The sequence below is a fragment of the Agelaius phoeniceus genome, chromosome 3, assembly GCF_051311805.1.
Source record: "Agelaius phoeniceus isolate bAgePho1 chromosome 3, bAgePho1.hap1, whole genome shotgun sequence".
Taxonomy (NCBI): Eukaryota; Metazoa; Chordata; class Aves; order Passeriformes; family Icteridae; genus Agelaius; species Agelaius phoeniceus.
Genome location: NC_135267.1, coordinates 50723910 through 50741606, shown reverse-complemented (window position 1 = coordinate 50741606; position 17697 = coordinate 50723910). Strand labels below are relative to the sequence as shown.

The 17697-nt window shown below is 41.9% G+C and overlaps 1 protein-coding gene across 2 annotated transcripts in view; it reads left to right on the top strand.

The window, feature by feature from the left end:
• CEP85L (centrosomal protein 85L) overlaps positions 1–17697 on the top strand; it is a 135280-nt gene that overhangs the window by 19827 nt on the left and 97756 nt on the right. Inside the window, exon 1 of one of the 2 annotated variants that reach the window (XM_077175223.1) lies at positions 10191–10519. The exons of the other annotated variant lie outside the window; for it this stretch is intronic. Coding sequence (XP_077031338.1) covers positions 10471–10519 — 49 coding nt within the window. The 5' untranslated portion in view covers positions 10191–10470. Of the gene's footprint in view, positions 1–10190; positions 10520–17697 lie in introns of those variants that run through there. 2 annotated transcript variants of the gene reach the window in all.

The window sequence follows — 17697 nt, the reverse complement described above, 5'->3', positions numbered from 1 at the left end:
GACAGCACTGTTACAACAAAATCAATTTTAATCAAAATGTCAGTTCACTGAGCTATGAATAAACAGATCTATGGGTAGTAGGCACATTTAGCACAGTCTAACAGGAAAACATTAAAACTGGAGAGCCCTGGACTCCCTCCCTAACTCCACAGTGGGCTGCTGTGTGCTCAGTTTTCATCATCTTTGAAATGGCCACAGCAGGACTCACTCCCACGAGTTTGGAAGTGATGTCTGAAACTGCAAGGCAGAATAAGAGTGAAAGATTTTGAGGAGAGGCTCTGTACCACGAAGGCCTGAAGGAACAGATATTTTACACCATCTCTTTGAAAGCCTCAACACACACCCACACACGGATTGTCATGAATAACTCTCATGATGCACTTGCCAGCTACTCTGCAGATACAAGCAAGCCAGTAAATGAGTTGCCTACTCATTTGCAGTGGTTGGCAGTGCCTGCATCAAAGCTGAAATATGATGAAAGGATTTGTGTCATGTGTCCTGAACAGGGGCAGGCCTGCATCATGCTCATTTGCTGTCCAGCAAATTCTATTTCCTGACACTGTGACGTGCTCGCAGGGGCAGGTCTCCCTCTTTGCTGGGCCGAGCAGTGAGTCCAGCCAAGTCTGCCACTCTTCTGTTTAATCTGTAACAGTGTGACCAACTGTCAAATCTCAGGAGATTCTATGGAGCTAGCATTGTATTTAAAAATAGAGCTGATAAGAGTGTGGGTGAGGGAAGAGCACATACAGAAATCTGGCTTTTTGTTCTTTGTGAGAACTCTCTCTCTCTCTCTCTCTCTGACAGATTTTGCAAAGAGCTCACCATATGGGGGATGAGGGCTTGGGAAAACCTTACCCTGAATTCCTTCAATACTGTCCTCTGCTGGGGTGATAAACTGTATGATTTAAGTTGCACAACTAAGTGGATAATTTGTTCTGTGGTCCTAATGTGCTTATTCATCCTTCATACAATCATTGGAGTCATTACCGAGGTCTGGTCAGTCAAATTGATAGGACAGACAAAGGGTGATGGCTTTAAACAGACAGAGGGCAGGTTTAGATTAGATATTAGGAAGTGGTGGATGCCCCCATCCCTGGCAGTGTTTGAGGCCAGGTTGGACAGGGCTTTGAGCAACCCAGTCTAGTACAAGGTGACAGGAGGGTTGGAACTAGATGATCTTCAAGGTCCCTTCCAATCCAAACCATTCTGTGATTCTATGGTTCTATGAAATTACTTTTCAAGCCTTTACAAGTAGGTATGCAAACCCTGCACATGCATCAAGCAGAGCTTCCCTACAGACCAGTGGGGAAATATAGGTTGGATATTAGGAAAAAGTTTTTTACAGAAAGGGTGGTAAAGTTCTCGAATGGTCTGCCTGGGGAGGTGGTGGAATCACCCTTCCTAAATGTGTTTAAAAAGAGACTGGATGTGGCACTCGGTGCCATGGTTTAGTTGAGGTGTTAGGGAATGGGTTGGACTCAATGTTCTTGAAGGTCTCTTCCAACCTAGTCATTCTGTGAATTCAGTGCCACAAGGACCTTGAGCCCTTGTCCTCTTCAACATGGAACTAGTGACTCTTCTATCTGCTTTTACCCATTTACTCTGGTAAATCCAACCACAGAACTTGTAGGTCCATATTGTGCTGTTCTGTATGGAATCACTGCTGGGCAGGGAGGACCTGCAGTATGCAGCCCGAGGCCTGTGCTGTGGAAATGTTTGATGTGGCTGAGTTTCAGGGGCTGTAGAACCCTATATTGCAGTCACTACTTAGGACACCAAAAAGAATTTCTGTGAGAAATCCTTGCAGCTGGAGATACAGTTGATCAGGACTCTATAAAAACCACCCATTTCAGTGACTGTTCACTTGTACTTTAAATAAATGAGTCTTTAGCAAAGAGTCTTTCACCATATGCTCCAGTTTGAGTACCTATATATACTTCATGTAAAATTATACTTGAAAGTCATATGAAAAATTATGCTAAAAAAACCCAGGGAAAATAAGGGACTCATTAGATAAGGAAACACAATTCACAGCCTCTCAAATTAGATATCTGGATCTGCTTAGCCAACTTGGCTTACTTGCCAGCTCCATGGAAGTTAGTATTTACTAACTTATCTGCTCTTTTTAAAGAGGGAACTAATCTTGCAACATTTTCTTTTCCTCTCTGCTCATACAAATTTGAACTCCCAGCAGATTCTGTTTCCTTCATGATGGTGAGCTCCAAGAGGGTTTCAGTATGTTTTTGTTCTTTGTATTTTTTATATTGGGAGCATATACCTGACGGAAACAAAATGTTGATAATTCATCTGTATTTTAGAACTTTGTGCTTCAGAACTGATGCAAATATTTTTCAAGGTGAACTTTTTTCTGAACATTCAATGTGCCTCATAATGGCATTTTTTCTGGTGATTTTTTAATGCTTTTGTGGAGGCAGTTTCAGCAATTAAAGCACGACACAGCAAATACTAAATATAGATTCGAGTGGAATGGTTGGTAGTTTTTGTTTTACACAGCTCAGTTTCCTTATCTCTGTGCAAGGGAGACTGGTTTACTTAAATTGGAATGTATAAGCTCAAAGATACTCAGCACTGAGTACATATAGTTATGTTGTGGACCCTTTGGAGTTTGTAACGTACTTCTAGGGCTTAAGATATTTCAGTTTACTCTAGAGGTCTGTCAGAGTCAGCTTTCAGAGGTTATGTGTTCCTGCCTACCAGTAGCATCTGAAAGCAGTAACATAAAAATGCAGCAAAAGTGTTTTGGAAATACTGATTCAATTCATCAATTTCAAAATTAGCTCCTGATTTCTACCTTAATATGATGCACCATGCATGCGGTTTTTTTGTGTTTTTAATTCAAATTTTGAGAATTTATCCTTGCTGCAATCATCTTGGTGAAAGACAAAGAGTATTTTCATGTATTTCAAGATACTTCATTATAGCTGTCTTATTTCTTTCTTAATTTTCCTGTTCTATCTGTTAACTGCAGTGGCTGTGCTAAGTAAAGGTCTTGTCATGGTGAGTGCTGGGGCTGTGTTCCAGCAGGGCAAACACCATGAAAGGCTCAGTTAACATATTGTCAGTGCTGTCATTGAGCAAGGACTTCCATGAATGAACTGACTTCATGGAGCATTTGCTGGGGTAGGGTGCAGATGGGAGTCGTGTGTATGACTGCCTCTTGCACTTCCTTAATGCATTTTTGTTGCTCTCCATTTTGGCTTCCTGACTGCTTGTCATTTCCTGTTTAAGTATATATATATTTTTTTTGTAATTTTCACATTAGAAGCTTGTGCATAACATTGTTTTGAAAGGATGCAGCCAGATCCAGATTTTTAGTTAAGCTATTTATCTTCTCCTATTAATACATTTTGTTTGGGTCTTTCAAGCTTCTTGCCTTGTGAACAGATGGCAATTACTTTTCCTTCAGAAGCCCTGGAGACATTCTCATGTTCTGGGTTGACCTCCTGATGCTTGGCTCAGAAGACAGCAAGACCAAGAACTAAATGGTCAAAGTATAGATATTTGTATCATACGGTCCTGCACTACCCAGAAAATTGCAACCGTGATGCTTCTGTTTCATTTTAATTGATTTAACCAGATATTCTTACTCACAATATTAGAATGGTATAGCAATGCACTACATGATGTGCAATTCTTAAACCACAGGATTCCTAAATGAGTGGGACTGTCCCCAACAAGTCAAGCAGCAAAACTTAAACTTCTATGCTTCTTTTACTCATATATATTGAAAGTTACATGCTCACTTAACAGCTTGATTTCTTGTTGCTTTCTGAGTGACCAAAGATCAGGTTACATATTTACTCCTCCCAGATCAATTTGGTCACTCAAGTAATGTGTTAAAAGTAGAATGATCTCACAGCCAAGCCAGAGCCTCAAAGTTACTTTTAATAAGCACTCTTGTCTGTGTTAATTTTAAGTCAAAAGCAAAACAGTCTGAGGATACGGTAGTAGATTCATACACATGTCATATACTAACCCTGAGGTCCCATAAAACAAATCTGATAGGCACTGTGGGTCAGTACAAACCAGTACAGCCCAATTTGTGTGTTTCAGTCATTTTCAGTCTTCTTGGGAAAAAAGGGTTCATCTAAAAATGTGTTTTCTATATGTTTACTAGTTTACTGTGAGAAAGATACAAGGCACAAGACATAAGCAAAGGATGCTTTACAGAGACAGGCATATCAAAACCAGAGTTTTTCCTAAGGCTGCCTGTCCTGCACACCAGGCAGTTCCCAGCAGTGCCATGGCTGATGGCTGCTGGTCCTTGAGCCCTGTACAGGAAACAGGCCAGTTCTGAGACATCTGTGACATCTTGGGAGACATCTGAGACATCTGGTTGGGTGATGGGTGGGTATAGAACTGCCCAATTAAACTGGATTTTATTCCACCAGCATAGAATACCTTGTCATTTTAGTTATGGAATTCTCACTGCTGAGAGAAAAAAAAAGTATTATAATAGTGATACATTATTCTAGCATATAGTATGCAATTAACTATTCTAGAATCACTGTCAGTGATTTTTGTAGAATAAAAGTCAATGGAAAAAAAATGGGGTAGGGAGCCTCATTAAGTTGGAGTATTTATAGTTACAGCATGAAATAAATTTTTCCATCCGACTTTTACGTATGGGCATATGACAGTACTGAGCTGCCTAAACTAAGCACTGGCATAACTCCATTGACTTTACTGAAATTTCATCCCTTTGCAGCAATATTGGGTTTGGCTCAAACACAAGAGACCAGATAATTTTCTGACTGGTAATGCTCATAGCTTGTATTTCTGACTTGGAATAAACAAACAACATATTTTAGGCTATAAGCAGATAATGACGGCCACTTGGAAGAAATTTCCATTTTCAAGTATTCATACAACATTGCATCTCTGGCTGGTTGTGCTGTAGAGTGTTTGGCCTTCCTGTAACAGTTACTTATAATTTAAAATTCTGATTGACTGCAAAATTATATAATTCACCAGGGATGTTTGTTGCAGAAGGAAAACAGGACTTACTCCTTTGAACACTGAGGTGAAAAAAGGCCAGGAACCTGAACTACATGGTCTGATCCTTTGTTTCAGTGACTGCATACAAGGGATTGCTTTTTGATTAACCTTTAAAGCAGGCAGGTTTAAACAGGTCAGGCAAAATGCTGGTTTTGTGCTTCTAATACAGCAGCTACTTCATATTTGAGGTGGAGTTTAACATATACAAAGAAGCTTAAGAAACCCTGCAAGTTATTGTGTAGTGGCATCATCCAGTTTTGGATGCATCATCCTTCTGCACTCACTTGTCTGTGTGTAACATGGAGTCAAACAAGTATGCCTTGAAGAAAAATGCCAGCTATGAAAATTTTAGCATTTTCAGTGGCAGTGGGATCAAAACCCTGAACTGCAGCGCTTCCTGGGCTTTAGCACAAGTTTTAGCACAGATGCAAAAAGTAAACAAATGCAAAAAGTATTGGTGCTCCTAAAATCAGAGAGTGTGTTCACAGAAAGTAAGGGTGACTCAAGGGGGCTCAAGAACAAGAGAACTGGAGATTCTGTGAAAAAGTCATGCAGTAGAGTAAAAGAAACAATTTTTAAAAAATATTTTTTAGTGAAAGCATGATGTCTTGCAAGAAAGCTGGATATGTCAGTGAGTCCAGGGGAAGAGGCTCCCTGGCTGCTCTGGTAGAGGCACTTAAACTTTATAGGAACCAAATTGGAAGCCTGGGAGAAGACCTGCCTCCAGCCTGTTGGTTTTTACATATTCTCTCCATCTGCTCCCAAACTGTTTATATTTCCTCTTCTTTTCTACTGCCTTTGAGAAGAAGGAAGGATGGAGGAAAGGGAAGATAGAATAGCAGAACTCAAAAAATTTCCCCTTGAGAAAAATACACCTGGGAAAATCCTGTTTATCTTCATAAGTTACTGGTTAGACGCCACTGGATGCCACTCCTGCATTTGTTCTTCCTGCACTATCTGAATTGATAACACAAAGTTGATTTCATTCTCTGTGATTTATTTTAAATTAATATGATACACATACACAAAAAAAAAAAAAGGTGAAAAATTCCTGACACTAAAAGGTCTTTGAGCAATGATGTAAATAATTTCTCAGGTGAAAATCTGACTCTGGAAGCTGGAACATTAAGAAGAATCTGCAATTTCAGGATGTTGGAAATAAACATAGCTATGTTTATAGGTACAGTAACAGTGAGCTGCCTGTTTTGACTCTTTCCCATGGTGTAAGCTGTTATTAAAAGCACAGTGCAAAGCAGATTCAAACTGCTATCCACTTGTGCTCCTCTGTGAGACATGTGCACTCTCATTTGCTTGTAGAAAAGGCAAAAATGAAAACATTGTATACATAGTGTTACCTCACGATGCCTACTTTGCAGATATTAGATGACACAATTTATTGTTAATGCTGTGCAGTGCACTCTGTGCACTTTGAACAAAACATTTCAGTCTTTTATAGGCCAACATGCCCCTACCAGCAGGTGTGCAGTTCCTTAGGTAAACTAATCTGTTCTTAATTATACTGACTCCCAATCCAGTTTAATATCTTGCTTTGTAACATACATAGTTATTTTTTTTGGAAAACAAGAGGAATTGTTCTAAGGCTTCTTAAAGGCTGCTAAGACTTTGCTAGGACACTGTGTTCAACTGTAAAAGTTGTGGGTGGAGGGAAAGAATTGCTGTACTTGGTGAAGCAACTCAATAACTGAAAATTTGTGATTTTAATTTCAAGGTAATTTACAATGTAGATATGCTTGCAGAAATACCACTGTTGTTTTTTGATAGAATGCACACATGCCTAAAGTCTTAATTGGATAGGGAAATGGTCTGCATTCTCTTAGAACAATGTTTAGGTATTGGCATTTGGGTTTTTTAATAAAATTTTAATTTTATTAAATGTGAAAGCAAGTGTGTAGAAGAAACATTGAACTTATTTTTGGCTTTAATCAAAAGAAAACGCTGCTTTCACAGATTATGCTTCAGCTTAACTCCACTTCAAGCATTATGTTTTTACTGGGGGGGAAAAAAAGGGATGTGATTTCTGAATCTGGATCCACAGACCATTGGATAAGATGTACTCCAGCCGACCTTAATGAGACTGCATTGCCTAGCACCAGTGCTTAAACTGTTACTTTCTATTGTCTTTTTCCTCTGTTCATTCTGCCAAGAAGGTGGAGTTTGTGTCAGAAAAAAAAGGAGGTGGGGAGAAGGCTTTTCAGACACTAAGAAATTGAGTCCATTCACTGTCTGGAGCATCAAATTTCACTATAATTACCTGGGGATGCAGACTGTTTCCACTTATGGTTTTATTTATGTGTAAGGTTACATGAGTTTCCCCTCACACTGTGCTGCTGCTTTCCACGAGTATCAGGACCTTGATACCCCCCTTGACTGAGGCAGCACTGAAACACAGATTTTCACACTCCTAATTCTTATCAGCCCAAGAGTTGTAAGAGGTGACAAAGCTTAGCAGTTGAACTGGATGATCTTAGAGGTCTTTTCCAACTTTAGTGCCTCCATGTTTCTACTCTCATGCAAGTCCCCCAAGGTAAGATCCACATGAAAATAGAGGATTGCTTCAGCAGCATTAAATGGCATAAGCTCTTTTTTTTTTTTTTTTTTTTTTTTTTTTTTTTATCCCAGGAGGTCCAGACCAGTCATCATAATTTTTCAAGAGATTTTTGAAAATCTAAACCAAATACTGCTCCAGGTCTAGAACTGGATACAGAAGCAGACTGCAGCTGTAAAACATTGCTGGATAAAGAATAAAGCATTAACAACCTAAAAATTTATTTATAGAGTAAAACCACTGGCTTCAGTTGGGCCTGGTTTCCAGACAGATACACTGTGGTTATTAGTAGTGAAAAAGCTTTACTAATTACATTCAGTTTCTATAAAAATAACTTAAAATCCAATCATAACAATGAAAGTGTCTCAGGTTTTGCTATCTGACCGCTTGTACTTAAGCACAGTTGGTTTTTTATCTCTGCTCTGAGCAGCAGCACTGTCTAAGCACACATGTCCCTGTGGGGACACCTTGGAAGACACAGCCCTATGGTTGGAGGGGATTCAGCCAGGCTATCTGAATGTGTTCTGCCACCCTCATCTCAGCCTTTTGATCTTTTCTTTTCATCTGTGGTATTGCTCATGGCTAGACAGGAGATACATAAGAAATTGTAAAGCTTCCATGAACGACAATACAAATTACATAAAACCACTGCAGTGGCATTTATTAGAAGATAGAAGAACAGTTTCCACACCTTTTCTATGCATATAGCTTTCTTGCAGTCATGCTATGCCTCTGGTTCTTGCAGCTGTATTTCAGGACAGCACCACAAACTCCAGAGCTTAGCAGTCATGAGGCAATTTTTCTTCTAGCCTGCAGCTAGACACCTTCCCCATCTTAATATTCAGCTTCCGTACAGCTCACCATATCCTCCTGTAAATATGCTAAGTACTCAAGCTAATCCAACAAAATAGTATGCTACAAATGTTACACACAGTCAAGTCCTTTAAAGAGGCCTTGAACTAAGCTGTTTATGTGTTTGTCTTCAAAGTTTTGCAATATAGTTTAGCTTTTATTATTTCTTCTAATATTCATGTTTACCTACCATGCATCTCTCTCGCAAATATTCTTCAATATTGACATTGGCTTCAGGGTTGAAGGCTGGACACTTTCACTGAGGTGGTGATAACGAAAATTTAGTTCTTGCTTTGGTGTTCTGCTATAAACCAGTATTTGTGGCTTCTTGAAAATGCTTCTGACCTTTTACCATTCAAGGACTTCCAGCAACAGTCTGAGACAGGATCTCCTGCAGTTTTACTATTTGGGTTTTTATTCAGTGTTTGGTAACATTTAAAGTCTGTGTTTCTACAACTCTACCTACAGAACACCCACTGACACTCTGAAGTTAAAACAAGCTGGTGAGGAATGCACATTATGTCAGGTCTTCAGTGAATGTGCAAGGGCATTATACAGATAAGAAAGAGGATGAAATAACAACATGCAGCATTTCTACATGCTCATGCCAGTACTTCTGAGGCCTGTTTTATTGAGTACGTTATGAATACCAAGCTAGGCATAAATAAAACATGTCTTGTGCTGAAACAAAACATATAACTTTCCGAAGAGATGAAAACTGTTCTGTGATCACCAGCTACTAATTAAAAATGCATTGGGTCAGCAGGAAATGTTTGAATACAGTTTTTTTTATTGATTGTGAATGTCTCCACACAAACACAGAATGTATCTTGTTTCACCTCACCTCCCTAAACTATCATGTCCATCATAATCTACAATGCTGTCTGAAGCATCGCTTTTCTTCTTTTGGTGGGTGTGCATTTTGTAATCTTGGTATGGCTATGCTGATGTTAGAAGCTGTCCAAATGCTTTCTCCTTCCCTTTGTCTGATAATGTGGATTGCTGATTGGGTCAGGGTCTTGTTCAGAAAGCAGTTTACACGGGGCCCACTGGGCTGCAGTTGCAAGCAGCAGTAACAGAAAGGCTGCTATTGCAGAATTGTCTTCTGAAGTATTTGGAGCAGACTCAAAGCAGCGTGGAGAGGGGATGCGCCTCTTACTGGGTTTTAGTTATTGCTGACACGAGCATTTTGTTCCCAGTCCTGTGGCTTAAACTTTTTGATGTTACTGTGGATCTTTTGGTGGAACTGATCGTCCAAACGGATGTCACGATTCTTTATTTCCACATCTTTTTCTTATTAAAACATATATAAGTAGGGGGAAAGAGTGATTTTGTTCTGAACTCTGCTTATTAAGGTCTGTGCATACTGACCTTGGGTATTTCCAATGCCGCAACTCAGGCATTTCGCTTTCCTTTTCCGATTGCCTTTACACCACGCTAAGTGCTGTCAGTTCAGTGCTTTCCCCGGCGACGGGCACACGCCGCTGCCCCTTTCCCGAGCCCGGGGTGAACGGGCGGCGCATACACGCCCAAAAGCGAGCCCAAAACCAGCTCCGCGGCCCGGGGGGGCCTGAGCGGGGCGGGATGGACCAGCCCGGGCCGGGATGTGCTGGGCCGGGCCGGGCCGGGCCGGGGTGGACTCGCCCCCCGCCGCAGCCCCTCGCTGCAGCTCGCCCCGTGGGCCGGGTTATGTAAGCGCTTCGTCCCCGAGCAGCAGCCGCCGCATCTGCGGCGCTCCCGCCCCTGTCCCCGCCCCGCTGCCAGCGCCGGAGAGGCAGGAGGCGGCGGCGGCAGCGCAATAGAGCAAGTTTTGTCTCGGCGAGGGGGCGGCCAGGTCCCACCGCGCTCGGCAGCGCCGGCAGCATGGCCGCGGCGCCCCTGGGGCGGGCAGCAGCCCCCACCGCGGCGGCAGCGCCCCGCTGAGCTCCCCGGGCAGCGGCAGCGGGAGCGGCCGCCTCCACCGCCCATCCGGGCCGCCAGCCCGCCCGCCCGCCGGAGAGCGGCGGTCCCCCGGCCCGGCCCGGCGCGGCACCATGTGGGGCGGGCTGCACCCCCAGCCCGGCTTGCGCGGCTACAAGGCGGGTAAGGAGCGCTACGGAGGGAAGGGGCTAGGGCGGGGGGGAGGCACAGGGGCCCGCGCCGCTTCCCGTCCCCTCCCCCGGCACGGCCCGGCTCCTTCCCGGGTCCCCGCAGGAACGCCGGAGGAAGCGGCTCCGTCCCCGCCGTGCGCGGGAGGCGGCGCGGCCCCTGCCCCGCGCCCGGAGCGGGACGTGGCGCCCCGAGGGGGCGCGGGGGCCGGCCCGGGGCCGCTGGCGCCGAATCGGCCCCAGCCGGGGGCTCGGCGTTTCCTTAGCTGGACCTCGAAGCGGATGACAAAAGCTGAGCTTAACCTACATAATCCGTTTCCATGTTTTGAGCTTTCTCTTCCATCCCCGATTTATGTTGGTATACCCTTAAGCAGAGTCTGGAAGCGTGCTTCTCTTGTAAATTTCGTTGTAAATTTAGACCGGAACAAATGGGTCGAGTCCTGGTTTTTTTTTTTGTTTTTTTTTTTTTTTTTTTTTTTTTTTCTTTCCCTTTTTTTCTCCACCACTTTTCTGTCTCTGGATTAATTAGAGCCTAGCTCCTGCAGGCTGGCAGGGCTGCGTTGAAATGTTAATGCTTAGAGTTAGGCTGTTCCAGGGGAAACACCTCTGTGCAAGCGATGGGCTGACTTCCCGTGTCACGGCTGTCAAACTGGCAGAGCAAAACCGGTGAATTGGCTGCAGAGCCGTGTGAACGTTGCTTTTGGGCAAAGGTAAGGTAAGGCAAGGCACCGGCTCTTTAGGATGCCTTTTTTAGGATTTGAAAGTACTACCGACTGTATCACCTGTCTTACTTTGGCAGGGCTTCTGCAAATATTTTGTCATGTTTTGATTTATTGGAGCAATTGATCACAAGTGGAGGTCTGTGGTTTGGCTCTGCCATTGCAAGTGCAAAGTGGTGCTGTTGGAGTAATTTCTCTCCTATAGAAATTTGGATTTATGTTTTAACTTTGGGTTCACAAAAGATGACTGTATAATGTGTATACAGTTAGCTGACATATTTAAATGGTGAGATTGTTTTGCTTGCAACTGACAGGGTTTTTCTTGCAAATACAAGAGCTGCTAAGACATTCCTAGCAGCTGCCTGAATCTCTACAAGTAGGCTAATGTTCATCCCTATAAGGTGAAAGAAGACATTGTTCTTTTTTTTCTGTACTCTGATTATTAATTTCTATGTATAATACGTTTCCCTTGTTGAAGCATTTTAAAAAACTATTTCGTTCTTCCTGCAGAAGAATGGAGTTGCATTATCTTTGTACTACAGCTTGCAAAGATAGTGGGTATTCTGAACAATAGGTGTGGAGATTTCAGTTAATTTGATGGAAACTGCAGGATTTTAGGATGTTTCAATTCTTGATTATTTGTCTTTGGGACAGGAATATTAAAAGGTTATATCATCACCATGTACTCTGACACTAACTTCAGACCATTACAAAGGTTGTTAGTGTTCATTTTTCACTTGTTTCGGAAAACTTTAGATTGTGATATTTGATACATTGTTTTCCCTTTTGTTTGGGGCACATAAAGTGTTTTAGTATTGCGTTGTATTTATCAGCAATTCCAGTGAATTACTGAATTAATGTTTTGCTTTGCTTGTTTGTCAGAATTGACTGTAAGACTGGAGAACAAATTTTGTGTATTGCCTCTAGTTCCTCCCCCATCCCTTCTTTTCTTTTGAACTTGTATTAACCCTGGGTATTTAAATGTATGTGTCTCTGTAAGCAGTAGAGGTGTAAGGTAGCAAAACAGGTAGAAAAAAGATCTAATTTGAGATAGGATAAACTAACAGAAAGCGGTGGTTAATTAGAAGGCAAGTAGATAGAGATTTAACCTTGAGAGATGATGTCTGCATTATAATTTCCAACTGAGGAGTGCCCTCCTTCATCTCTCCTACTGGTAAAGAGTTGAGAAGCTGTTTTGTGTGGTTTGTAATCTGTCTGAAGATGTGGAAGTTAATTAGCTCCGTGCAGGTATTTTTATTGAAGGAATGACAGCTACTAAGACCCTATGCTGTTGTTACTACCATGCTAGGTGTTTTTATTTTTTTCCTAAAGAGGCTGTTCATGGGAAAAGTATTTAACAGCAGAACAGTAGTGTCCTACGAGGAAGCAGGAGTTTAGGCACTTATTTCTTAAGCTGAAGGAACCTTTCTTCTGCTAAGATATGTTTAATACTTTAATGGCAGCTACTTGATGGGGGTTCCAATTGGTGTGGGAGTATAACAGTAATAACTTGATAATTCTTGGTAAACATATTTTTGTACTGAAAAGTCTTCTATTTTGCTAGTTGTACTTTCGTTACCTATGGATATAGGTATTTAAAAGTCTTACTTTTGAAAATCACTGAAAATCATACAGTTGAAAATCATATAATTCCCTTACAAAGCTAGGTGCTTACTGAGTTATTCTGTTTACTCAGGGGAATTACCATTTTTTTAGTAATAGATGCAAATTAATTCTGGTTATCTTAAAATGTAACAGGCAAGGACACTTTTGGAGCATATTTAATTTGTGACCTTCAGTTTTACTCTTTCTTCTCATTTCAACATGGTAGTTGCTTTTTGGTTCAATAGGAGTGCCTTCTCTGAAAAAAAAAATTGCTGTCTTGTTTGTATCCCACTGAGATTTTTTTTTTAGATAGGTGCTTCTTGTATAATCAGTGAATTTAATGACACAGTTTGATGCTCATGCAAAATAATTTCAGCTCCTTACACTCTCAGTGCCTGTCCTGAAAAATTAAATTGCTGAAAAATTAAATTTGAAATGTATATGATTGACTTAAGTCTTTCAGTCTCCTTGAACTTGTTGCAGCATAGTTTGTACCTCTTAAGCACGTGAGTAACTGCTGTCTTTACAGGAATATAACTGCAGTGAAGGGCATACAGCATTTTAATCCCTTTGCTTACTTATCTAGACCAGCCTTTGAAATGTACATTTGGTTAACAGCTCTTTTAAGACTATGAAAGTGCTGGTCTAGATGTGGTTGGGCCATGTGTGTCCAACAGATGCCTGTGGAAAGTGAAAGAAGCCCTCTTTGAAATGAAGTAACACATATTTATTACTTGTAGTAAACTGTGCCACCTCTAGTCAAGCTTCTTTCTACTGTCCATTATTGCCTGTCCAATATTGATAATGTTGGACATCAAAAGGATTTTATTGACACTCCCTAGAAATAGTAGCCTGTACCCTCTGCTCCTGGAGCCCTGGCAGTGTGATTTTGCCCTGTGTTCCTTGTACTTGAGCCTCACTGGCAGCATGGCACACGTGGGTCTGAAAGATTATTTAATGATGTCACAAGTGAAGTGGCAGCAGCAGTAAGGTCCCAACACATTGTAAAGCCTGTGTGGCACTGCCTTCTTGGGGTACATGTGGGTTTCCAAGGCAGCTTCCTAACTCAGCCAGGGTGAGGAGGATGGGGCTGATGACACTCGTTTTCAGCCTTTGAGGTGGAGGAAGAGACAGAAGTCCAGTGGCTTTGTTTTTGTGATGTTTTCTTGCTCTGCTATTGGAGATGTGCAGCCAGGAATGGTACAGCTTTGGAAGTATCTTGAAAAGGCAGGTTTATCTTTACAGGCAATAAATGGTGAGTTAGTCCAAGCATAGATTTCAAATTGGTTACCAGTTATAGGTGTATAAATGTGTTTGTATGTGGTGCATTATAAAGATTGTTCACCCAAACTTAAAAATGTAATGTTCCAGCTGCAAGACTGGCTGTTAGAATGGCCTCTGCTGTCTTTCACAGATCACTATGGGGTCAAATGACATTCTGTGTTTGAATGATAGTGAACAGGAGCTACTTACTGCCCTTCAAAAACAACGCCTTTATTTTTTCATCCCTCCAGGCAATTCACTTTTATGGATATAGCATCCACTCCTTTAATGTGTGCAGAACACTTATGTCTTAACTGCTTGGCAAGAGGAGAATGACGGATGTAAGAGTGTATTATAGTGTTGGGTTTGCAAGTTAGCAGTTATTCTGATTCTGTATGTTACACTTTGACTGAATATAGACTTGTGGTTGCAATAATTCTTTGCTTTTAAAATTTTAATTAAAGGAAGTAGTTATTACTTTAGTCATTTTAAAAAGAATGCATTTGTTTTAAGGAGTTTTACAGAATAAATATGTAGTAAAAAGCAGCCTGAATAAATACGTAGTAAAAAGCAGCCTGAACCATTCTGTCTGCCCTAGTGGGAGGTGGTGAAGGAAGTGCTGGTAGGAAAACAGCACCTGTAGATTCTCCAAATAATGTCTAGAATTTATGTCAATCAAATATTGATTCTTACAGTGCAAAATTATTTATGCTAAGATTTTAGCCAGGCACTTAATACCTGTTAAAGAACCCGTGTATTTCAAAATGTGATGCACGGTGGTAAGAATAGCTGAAAGCCTCCTAAATTGCATGACTTGAGGTTGTAGCCAGAGGTGATCATCTACCATTGTTAAAAGCAAAGCTTGTTCATTGTAGACAAGTTAGTTAAGGAGAAGAGAGATAGTACTATTCTTGTTCAATATCAACTGCTCTGTGTTCTGTACTCTTTGGATACTTGTTTTTAACATACAACTTGCTTGTTGTTTAATAGTTAAAGAGTTAAACTAATTGTCATTTCCTGTGCTGATGGTTCTTTGGCTGAAAAAGTGCTGACTTGCCTGTAGTTGTCAGTAATCTCTTGAGTGGCCAAGTATGTCTTAGAATTGTACACTGACAATGAAACAGTCTCATTGTGGTTGTGATTAGCCCAAAAACACATTCAGGCGTATTCACTGTGATTCAAAAAGTGGCTTTTGTACTGGCTTTTGCCATAGGTTAGCCTTGGCTCACTGCTCAATGGCTTGCTGCTCCCAATCCTCAGTGAGGCAGGAGAGAAAATAGGATGGAAGAGTTCGTGTTGAGATGAAGACAGAGAGATTGCTTGCCAGCTGCTGTCACAGGCAGAGCAGATTTGGCCGTGGTGTCAGTCCATGTCGACTTCTCTTCACACTCCTTCCTTGTGCTGTTGCCCTGCTCCATCCTGATCTCTCTCGGACCTTACAGGGGGCATCTGATCGGAGCTGCTGCTCCTCCCCCTCTGCTCCTGTTCCTGCCTCCGGGTTCGCAGGGCTGTTTCTCACACTCTTGTTCTCCCTCACTCATTGCTCATGGGGAGTGTTTTGCTCTTTCTGAACAAATGCTTTCCCTGAGGCACTGCCATCATGGCAGCAGGGCTCGGCTGAACCCTGCTGTGGCTGCCTTGGAGCTGTCTGGAACCGGCTGTGTCCATGGTCTGGCAGCCCCAGACACTCCTCACACAGCCCTCCCTGCAGCCCCCACCGGCAGCTGGGCAGCTGCACTCCATAAAACTTCTTCAGGAGGAAGCCATTATATTTTGATATTTCTTTTCTGGAATAATCTAAATATAGTGTCCTGAAGTTTATTGCTGCCAGCACTGAGGGAAGGTGTACTGAAGTATGAGAAGTTCTGGCTCCTGCCTTAGGTTCCTACATGACGTTTTTGCTGTCTTGGACAAGTTAAGGAGGCACTAAGTGTGGCCTGTGGGACACTGCAGATCGGCTGCAGAGGCCTAGAGAAGAGGAGGAAAAATTGCAGCAGGGAATAACTCATGTAAATATGCTCACAAGTGTGTTAGTCCTGACACATCATGCCTCATATTCCCAGAAACTGCTGAGCCCTGTGGAATTGCCCCTGAGGATGCTGGCTTTCCCTGGGCACAGTGCTCCCCAGCATCTGGCTGGGTTGCCTGAGTGCGAACATCCTATTGATTGCACAGCCATGCTCAAGTGACCTATTTCTCTGCAGCCAGCCGTGCTGTAAATGACACTGCATCTTTCTGTTCCTCATTCCCCAGGGATCTCTGCTGTTTTTTGAGATTCGAAATGCCCATCCCTAAAAGGAGTCAGTAACACAAAGAAAAGAGGCGGAGTTTTGAGAATTTTTTATTCTTTTTCCTTAAAGGTGTAATAGTCTCTGAAATATGGGAAAATATGGCAGGTAACCTGCTCTTTTTGCCTGAAGGGTGTATGCAGGTGGATTGCAGGGCATGATTTAATTTTGCAGCTGAAATAATCTAGTGAGTAGTTGCTCCCAGTGTACCTCCACTCGTATGCCTCCTGTGTACCCACTCTAGCACTTTCTCAACCTTCCAGCAAACTAATTGGGGAAGCTGGACCAGGAAAATACTGAAGTTAAATACTGAATGAGGGATTTACAGTTGCCTGGTGTCAGGCACCTGACAGAAATCTGTCTGTTTCACTGCAGGAAACATCTATGCTGTTGTCTGGCAGGTGTGGGATATTTAGAGTCAAGTAGACTAGCTCTTCAATCAGCTGGTGGACAGTGGAAAAATCTCTCAGCAAGCACAGTCTTGGTTTGCTGCTGCAGATGACATCAGGAAGTATATAGTTAATCCCCAGACTTACCAGGAAGGTCAAGGAAGGTTAAGTGAGGATCAGGAAAAAGTGACATTAATTCCATTGGACAGTGTAACTTCCACCAATTAGTGGACTCACAGGTTTAAGCAAGTCCAGAATAATGGATAATGACGGAAGAGGTGGTAGGAGACTCTCTCAGTCTTGCTGAGGAAGGGCAGTGCAAGTTGTGTCAAGTAAAGGTCTTAACTGCCTCTTCATTTCTTAAAATATCTGAAGTACACCTAGCAAATGCAATTAAAAAAGAAAAAGATGCTTTCAACCTTCTGATACACTAGAGACCAGTGGTGTGGTATTCGGACGAGAAACATTCTTGAATGATCCTGGAGTCAGAACTGAGATTCCTTATAAGGTATCCTTATGTTTTTAATGTTTGTTTTACTCCTTTTGTAGCATAGTTTCCAGATGGTGTGGAAAGCTGCAACTTTTTTAAATATTTCAAAACAAATTACCCTTTTTTTTTTCAGGACTGTCTTTCTTGTAAGTTGATGTCTTCCCTCCCGAATGCCTACCTTCAGCATTTAGACCTTTTGGCAATTTTCAGTGCCTCTGGAGGCATTCTTATAGTTGAGAATTAGTGCTTTGTATAAAAGTTCAGTGGCTAACACTGATCAAAGACCTGGTGGTTTTGTGGGTAATAAGAAAACAAAGTATGAAGTGTACTGACCTAACTAAAAGCGCAAAAAGACATTGGAAATACCATTGCTCAAAACTTTATCGTTTTTGCTACTTAGCAAAACTAAAGCTAGTAGT